Source organism: Galeopterus variegatus, unplaced genomic scaffold, assembly GCF_000696425.1.
Source record: "Galeopterus variegatus unplaced genomic scaffold, G_variegatus-3.0.2 Scaffold1587, whole genome shotgun sequence".
In the NCBI taxonomy this organism is placed as follows: domain Eukaryota; kingdom Metazoa; phylum Chordata; class Mammalia; order Dermoptera; family Cynocephalidae; genus Galeopterus; species Galeopterus variegatus.
The window spans coordinates 153,821-162,853 of NW_007727698.1; the positions used below are offsets into that span (position 1 = coordinate 153,821).

General features: G+C 33.0%; 1 protein-coding gene across 1 annotated transcript in view; it reads left to right on the forward strand.

Moving 5' to 3' along the window:
• The window catches only part of LOC103594608 (chromosome unknown open reading frame, human CXorf57), a 66,948-nt gene that overhangs the window by 16,683 nt on the left and 41,232 nt on the right, over positions 1-9,033 (forward strand). The window contains exons 4-8 of the mRNA XM_008577844.1: positions 2,566-2,674; positions 2,877-2,968; positions 3,072-3,194; positions 6,692-6,796; positions 7,884-8,048. Of these exons, the coding sequence (XP_008576066.1) occupies positions 2,566-2,674; positions 2,877-2,968; positions 3,072-3,194; positions 6,692-6,796; positions 7,884-8,048 (594 nt within the window). The remainder of the gene's footprint in view (positions 1-2,565; positions 2,675-2,876; positions 2,969-3,071; positions 3,195-6,691; positions 6,797-7,883; positions 8,049-9,033) is intronic.

Sequence of the window (9,033 nt, forward strand, 5' to 3'; positions counted from 1 at the left end):
CTGCACCATTTTGCAGTCCCACCAACAATGTATGAGAGTTCCTTTTTCATCGCAACCTCGCCAGCATTTATCATTCACAGTCTTTTGGATTTTAGCCATCCTAACTTGGGTGAGATGGTATCTCAGTGTGGTTCTGATTTGCATTTCCCAAATGCTGAGTGATGTTGAGCATTTTTTCATATGTTCATTGGCCATTCGTATATCTTCCTTTGAGAAATGCCTATTTAGATCTTTTGCCCATTTTTTAATTGGGTTGCTTGTTTTTTTCTTGTAAAGTTGTTTCAGTTCCTTGTATATTCTGGATATTAATCCTTTGTCAGATGTATATTTTGCAAATATTTTCTCCCAATCTGTTTGTTGTCTTTTAACTCTTTTAATTGTTTCTATTGCTGTGCAGAAGCTTTTTAGTTTGATATAATCCCATTTGTTTATTTTTCCTTTGGTTGCCCATGCTTTTGGGGTCGTATTCATGAAGTCTGTGTCCAGTCCTACTTCCTGAAGTGTTTCTCCTATGTTTTCATTAAGAATTTTTATTGTTTCAGGGTGTATATTTAATTCTTTAATCCATTGTGAGTTGACTTTAGTATATGGTGAAAAGTATGGGTCTAGTTTCGTTCTCCTGCATATTGATATCCAGTTATCCTAGCACCATTTGCTGAAGAGGCAGTCTCTTCCCCAGTGTACAGGCTTGGCGCCTTTGGCAAAGATCAGATGGCTGTAGGTGTGTGGGTTGATTTCTGGATTCTCTATTCTATTCCATTGATCAGTGTGTCTGTTTTTATGCCAGTACCAAGCTGTTTTGGTTATTATATCTTTGTAGTATAGTTTAAATTCAGGTAGTGTTATGCCTCCAGCTTTATTTTTTTTTTTAATTTTTTGCTCAGCATTGCTTCGGCTATGCATGGTCTGTTGTTATTCCATATAAATGTCTGGATAGTTTTTTCCATTTCTGAGAAAAATGTCATTTGAATTTTGATAGGGGTTGCATTGAATTTATATATGACCTTGGGTAGTATGGACATTTATAATTTTAAATTATAACTTTATAATTATAATTTTATAATTATAATTATAATTTTAAAAACATCATTTGCATTTTCAATAATAACTATAGGGTATCCAGAAATAAATCTGACAGAAGATATGTAAGACTTGTTTAGAGATGTTTATGACAAATTGTTGAAAGACATTTAAAAAGCCTGAAATAAGTGAAGAAATATCCCATACCGATAGGTAGGAGGTCAATCTCAATTTCATAAATATGTCAAATCCCCCAAATTGATCTATGGATTCAGTGCTATTTCATCAGATTTTTTTCTAGCACTGACAAACTGATTCAAAAATTCATATGGAAGCACATAAATGCCAATAATAGCCAAGACATATCCAAAGAAAAAGAATAGGGGGCTAAAGAAGGAGTGAGGATTTGTCCTACAAATATATAGAATTATTATAATGCTATAGTATTTATGACAATGTGGTATTGGCCCAAGTATAGACAAGTTGACCAGTGAACAATTCAGAGCCAAGATATAACACTCTACATATAAAATTTTGATATATGGCAGATGTGCTATACAGATCATCAAGGAAGGAGGAACTGTTCAGTAAATATTATTGAGATAATTGTTTATAGATGAGAAAAATGACATTGTATTCCTATTGCATACCATATAAAAATCAATTCCAGATATGTCAAATACTTAAATGTGGAAGGCAAAACTTTTAGAAGAACTTGTAGATAGTAACGCAGAATTTGACCTTGGGATAAGGAAGGACTTCTTGGATAAGACACAGGAAATAGTAGCCATAAAAGAAATATTAGAAAACCTAACCACATTGAAAATTAAGTATTCGTGTCCATCAAAAGACACCATAAAAAGAATGAAAAATCAAGCCACAAAATGGATGAAAATATTTGCAACTAAATAATCAACAAATAATTAATATCCAAAATATGAATAACTCCTGCATATAAACAAGAAAAAGGCAAACAATCTAGTAGAAAAATAGGCAAAAGATGTAAAGAGGTGTTTCACAGAAGAGGATACATGTACGAACCATAAGTATGTAAAATAGTTGTAATAGCAAAAAACTGGAAATAATCCAGATGTCCATCAACAAAATAATGGATAAATACATTGTAGTATATTCACACACTAAAATATTATTAAACTGTGGAAATGAAAATAAAACCATGCAGCTACTTGAATTTTAGTAATATAATGTAGAGTGAAAAAAGTAGCCCTAGAATACTGTACATGGTATGATCCCATTCATATAAAGTTTAAAAACAAAGTCAAACAGTATTTTGTTTGGGAAAAAATATGTAAGTGGTAAAATCATTTTGTTGTTTTTTTTTTTAAGTTAAGGACTTGGAAAAATACAAAAGTCAAGGTATGGTTAATCTTTGGTGGGGATATAAGTAGATGTGATAATGGAGATAGAAGAGCATTGATAATAATCTAGTGCTTAGTTTTTATTATTTTGCTATGTAATTTATGCACATGTGTATTCTTTGGTATGTATTAAATATTATATTAAAGTAATATATTTGATTTTTAGAAATCTGCCTTAACCTTCGAGATCCTCCAACTAATATAATCATCATTCCAGAAAGGCAGGTGAAATCAGAATGGAGATTGCCAATATTAAATCACCGATTTGTCACAAGGTAAAATCATTTTTTGTAAAATGTATTAAATATTAATTTTCAATGTTAGTTACTGAAAAATAATGCATTGTAATTTGCTCAAAATATACCCAAAATTATGCTATAATAATGATGTAGATATACATTTTCACAATCACAATTGTAGAATACTTTTTTACTGTTTGAAGATATAATATCTGTTTAATAATTTTGCTTTTTTTAGATCAGAGCTAGATGATATACCAGAAAATCATATCTGTGATGTTATTGGAATTTTAGTTTTTGTAGGAAGGGTCCAGCGGTCAAAGAAGAAAGGTAAGTTTTTAAAATTGAGAATCACAAAAAGTATTTCAATGAATAGTTCTATGTTCAAATGTAATCAGTTACCTTTATTTATTTTAATGTCCTATCCATGTAGAAAACCGTGAAGATTTTTGGTCTTATCGCTGGATTCACATTGCTGACGGGACTTCAGAGCAACCATTTATAGTGGAACTGTTTTCTACATCTCAGCCAGAAATCTTTGAAAATATCTACCCAAGTACTCAATTCTTAGTATTTTTATCTTTTTATTTTTGGAAGGAGGGGCATTAACTTAATAAGCTAACTTTTAGAAGTAGCATGATGTTGAGTTAGCAATTTAAGCAACATGTGTAAATTGTTTTGATATTAATGTCGTATTTGGTATTAAGAGATACTAACCACCTGCTGGTTGTCTGTTTAGAATTAACTTGGAATTGAAACCGGTTTTCCTAGAAAACAGGTGCTCTTATCAATTCTCATTGTTAGAATTTCACACATTAAAAAAAGTTTGTTTCAGTAAAACTAAAACACAAGTAGTCAATTCTCTTTGTATCCATTTGGAAATTGACTAAGTAGACCCCATTAAAGATGCTGAAGACTTTACTAATGTGGCATTAACTTGTAGAGAATTGGCAGACTATGTAAGATTAAATTTTTTAACATATCTGAGTAGAATTGAACCTCACCCCAACTTTTGGGGGATGGGACAGAAAGAGTTTTGACCATAACCAAGGCATTGGCTTCCAAGGTGAGTGGGCTATGACCTCTCATATAACTTCTCTTAGGGCACAAATGAATGGCAGTGATAACCTCTGGTGATTCCATTACCTTGTTTTGGGTGAGTTTTATGGCCAGGCCCCTCTGTTTGTAGCCACTTTAAACAACTAGTTGACATAAATTTTGGATGAAGATTTCTTAAAGAAACTTTGCCAAGTATGTATGTCTATTGTGATAATGTGAAATGTGTCTTTCTAAGAAAGGTATGTACAGACCTTGGTGAGATTTATTCTAGTACAGTAGTTGACAACAATCACAATTTATTTTCTTTTGATCAAAAGCAAAGGAAAAACTCATTAACTAAATGGAGAGCATTAAGGGGGCTTCAGGCCCATGAAGTAGAGTATGACCAAGAGTTTTCTGGAAAAATACCAAAATCCTTTGGTAATACAGCATCTTTTTCACTTTTGATTAAGGAAAGGGAAGAACTAAGGGGAATTAATATTGTGTGTTTACTATGTACCAGATGTTGATAGATGTTACCTCATTTTGTAATCCCAGTTACCCTTTAAAGAGCTGATGTTACAAGTTCTCAGGTGAGACAGCAAAGATCCAGAAGTGTCAAGGAATTTCTTGGATGTTAAACAGCCAGAAGGTGTTAGATCTGACTTTCAGATCTTTAATGACCATGAAATTAGAATTAGAAGTTTCTTTATCATTTTTTAATATTTATCTTATTGTAGTAAAACACTTAATATGAGACTCACCCTCTTAACAGCTCTTAGAGGTCTCTTTAATATTCCTTTATCAACATATTTAGCCACTGATATCCATATGTTGTAAAGTTTATGAAATAAAGGAAAAAAGATAATTCTTAGCATTTGAACAGATTTTATTTATCTTCATTGGCACAGAACAGAGAACTAGTAAGCTATATCAAGTCAATTTATAGTTATGCTCTAGAGAAATTTTTATTCTCAAGTGAGAACTTACTTTGTGTGATTATGAGAATTTACATTTATTTCTTAATCTCCTACTTTTTAGTACCATAATTATTTTGGCATGTAATCAGTTAAAATTTAAAATGACATTGAATTATTGAAACTTTAATAACTAAGTAACTAAAAAACATTCGATAGCTTTTGAAAGTAGTTGAAGTCTGAAAACATTATAATTTCATTTTCAGGAATTCTTTTTAGCTATCAAGTTAGCAAGGTGAAAAGAAAATAAATAGATGAGATAAGCCCTGTCACTGAGCCTTAAAGTCTAATTATAATAAATAGCCGGGGTCTTCTAAAAGTTCATGGAAAGATTTGTATTATCTTTCAAATCTGTTTTTCCATAACATTTTCGAAGTACTCTTGTACATGAGATATATAAAACAGTTGCATAAGCAAATATAAATTAATACTGTATAGCCCTATCTGGTGGAAGAAGTGGGAGTAATTCAGGGGGCACTGATAATCACTTGGTTAATCAGTGAAAGTATCATGGAAAAACTAAGCATTTTCTCTGTAGGAAATAACTTTTTTAGGGATGTCATGAATAATTTTACTTTAATTATTATTATTATTTTTTTTTTTTAAAGATGACCGGTAAGGGGATCTTAACCCTTGACTTGGTGTTGTCAGCACCACGCTCAGCCAGTGAGCAAACCGGCCATCCCTATATGGGATCCGAACCCGTGGCCTTGGTGTTATTAGCACCGCACTCTACCGAGTGAGCCACGGGCCAGCCCTATTTTTTATTTCTTTATTTTAATTTATCAATATACAATGTAGATTTTCATGTCCCATTATGAATTCCTCCTTTTCCCCCCTCCCTCTCTCCTCTTCTCACCCTCATCAACATCATATCATATGTTCACTTATCTTAACAAGTTCAAGGAATTATTGTAGTTGTTGTGTCTTCCCCACCTGCCCTGTTTGTTTGTTTGTGTATTTACTTATTTACTTTTATTAGTTCCTACATATAAGTGAGATCATGTGGTGTTTCTCTTTCTCTGCCTGGCTTGTTTCACTTAACATAATTTTCTCTAAGTCCATTCATGTTGTTGTAAATGGTAGTATTTCATTCTTTTTTACAGCAGAGTAGTATTCCAATGTGTAGATATACCACATTTTCCTTATCCACTCATCCAATGATGGGCATTTATGTTGGTTCCAACTCTTGGCTGTTGTAAATAGTGCTGCAGTAAACATGGGAGTGCAGGTATCCCTTCAACATGAAGATTTCCATTCCTTTGGGTATATACCCAGCAGTATTTTAGCTGGATCATATGGTAGATCTATCTGTAATTGTTTGAGGAACCTCCATACCATTTTCCATAAAGGCTGCACCATTTTGCAGTCCCACCAACAGTGTACGAGGGTTCCTTTTTCTCTACATCCTTATCAGCATTTATTATTCTCTATCATTGCATATCAGAGGAATGGAAATCATCAAGTTGAAGGGATACCTGTTCCCCAGTGTTCATCACAGCACTCTTTACAAGAGCTAAGAGTTGTAACCCTCCCAAATGTCCATCATCAGATGAGTGGATATGGAAAATTTGGTATATCTATACAATTGAATACTACTCAGCTATAAAAAAGAATGAAATACTGCCATTTGCAACGACATGGATGGACCTAGAGATAATTATATTAAGTGAAACAAGTCAGGCACAGAAAGAGAAATATCACATGTTCTCACTTATTTGTGGGAGCTAAAAATAAATAAATAAATACACAAAAAACTGGGTGGGGGGAAGAAGACACAACAATTACAATTCCTTGAAGTTGATAGGACAAGCAAACAGAAAGGATATTGTTGGGAGGGAGGGGGGAGAGGGAGGAGGGAGGGAGGTTTCGGTAATGGGCCACAATAATCAACCACATTGTATATTGACAAAATAAAAGAAAAGAAAAGAAGAAAATAAAAAAATAAAAGTTTAAGAAGCATTGTGCTAGAAACCGATCTTTGTATGTGAGCCTTGGAATGCAAAAGTAATTTCATAAGTGTTTTCATTTTCTACAGTGACATATTTTGTGTGTACACAGCTGAAAGTTGTCAGAAATGACACTCGGATACCTAAACTGCTTTACCTTACCACTACAAATGAAAGTCGAGTGTTTATTACTGGTGAGTAATTTCTTCGTATATAATTTATTAATAGTGTAAAATATTTTTTTCTTCACTGGAACCCTTAGCACATGTTAACTTTTACATTATAATATTCAAGAATATATTAACAAAGAATATTTCGCCTATGAAGTGTGTTGCTTCTATATTATTTATATTGAGTCAGTGATTTCGTGACTTACTGGAGAAGTGTGTTTATGTCCTTGGGTTAACTATAATCCCTGTTTGATGTAGAATGTAGATAATTATAAATTGCTTGATAGATTGAAGACTATTAGGCCGGATACAACAAAACAGATACACTTAAGAATATTTTAAAATACTAAATAAAACAAAACTGTGTGTCAAATTTTGTCCCCAAGTTTGCACATTTTATTTATATAGCAAGAAGAGTCTTACTTCTTGCCTATAAGTACATGATTTTTCTATATTCCCCCCAATAACAGAATCAAAACAATAAAGGTAAAAGTTTCCAAATGAGAGAGTGAGGAAATAGTGTAGACTGGGCTGTTTACCAGAATGTTACCATACTGATCATTAAGAAATTTGTCAAAAGAAGAGTCCTAGGAAAGTTGTAGCATACATCTTTGTCAATATTTTATAAATACTAGTAATATCAGATGTAAATATGGCACATTTAAGTATGCTTTAAGAACATGAATTTAAATGCTATTTAAATATTTAAATGCTATTTGTTTATATTCACAGGCAGTTTAGTTCAAACATGATGCCATACTTTTAGGTTAATGTGTGATTTGAAAAACATTGTTTTTCAAAAGATGCCACCCATTTGGATAGTTAGAAAAATCCAGGTTATTTGTTTTTCTTCTTTCTGTGGTTTTTAGCATCCTGTAGACAGCTACAGTTTAGTTTACTTAAACTCTAATATGTCTGATTTCCTTCTTAAGATTTATTTACTGTCTTTGGATAAATATCTGCTACATAGTGAATAAGTGAACTTGACTTTTTTTCTTGGTCATAAAACAGACTGTTTAATATTAAACTATTTTTATTAAAAAATCTCATGCAGTTATTACAGTGACCTTTTTATTTCTTGTTTTTTATGCTTTACCCTTCGTGCAAGGAGGTCATAGAGGCCAGCCGTATACCTACGAATCCAAGGTAAAAAACTTTATTCAGTGGATTAAAACAAAGACTGATTCTGAGGGAATGAAGAATACTGTTATTGGTGGATATTATCCCTATCCACCAGTGCCGGAGACATTTTCCAAGTATAGTAGTTCTGTTAAAGGTACTAATATAATTGCTGGTCCTTCATAGGTTTATATGCTGTTCATATGGTATGTGCCATTTCAGTTAGTCATCTTTATTCTTTTATGAGAGCAAGACAAAGTGTAGCAACACCCACTGATAATAATTTTGTTTTAATGCAGACCTAAAAATACATGATATGCCTCCTAAAGGTTAATTTTGATTTTATTATGGTGGAAGAAAAGAGAGAATGTAGAAGATGACTAACTGGAGATAATATCTTAATTTAATATCATTGAGATCAGATCTGACCTTGGTAGATTGCAACTCATATGACATTATGTAGAAAGACTAAAGATAACTAAAAGAGACACTGGGAAGTTTGATACACAGACTCTGAACTGTATTATGCTACTCTTGTGGAATGATATATATCGTGTATAACATAATTGAGTTCTACCTTTAAATAAAAAATGACACCAAAATAAATGAGATGCTGAATTTGGAATTGAAATACTGATGAGAGGCCTAACATTAATTTACTTTTTAGTAGAATGAATATACAAGAGTACTTCAGAAAGTTCATGGAAAGGTTCATATTATCTTTTAATTCCATTTTTCCACGAACTTTTTGAAATACTCTCATATGACAGTTGAAAAGTTTAAGATAAGCATGTTCTTTTTTTTAAAGGTATGAGATAGTTACACAGTTTTGGGGAAAAAGAGAAACGTTGGGCTGGCCCGGTGGCGCACTGGATAGTGCGCCGCTTGGGAAGCGCGGCGGTGCTCCCGCCCGAGGGTTCGGATCCCACATACGGACCGGTTCCCGCTCACTGGCTGAGCGAGGTGCAGAGCAACACCGAGGGTTGCGATCCCGTTGCCGGTCCCGGTCCAGTACGGGGGCAACACTGAGGGTTGCGATCCGTTGCCGGACACGGAAAAAGACAAAAGACAAAAAAAAAAAAAAAAAATTACCCAGTTCCAGGTATTTTGTTATAAGCAACAGAAATGGACTAATACAGATA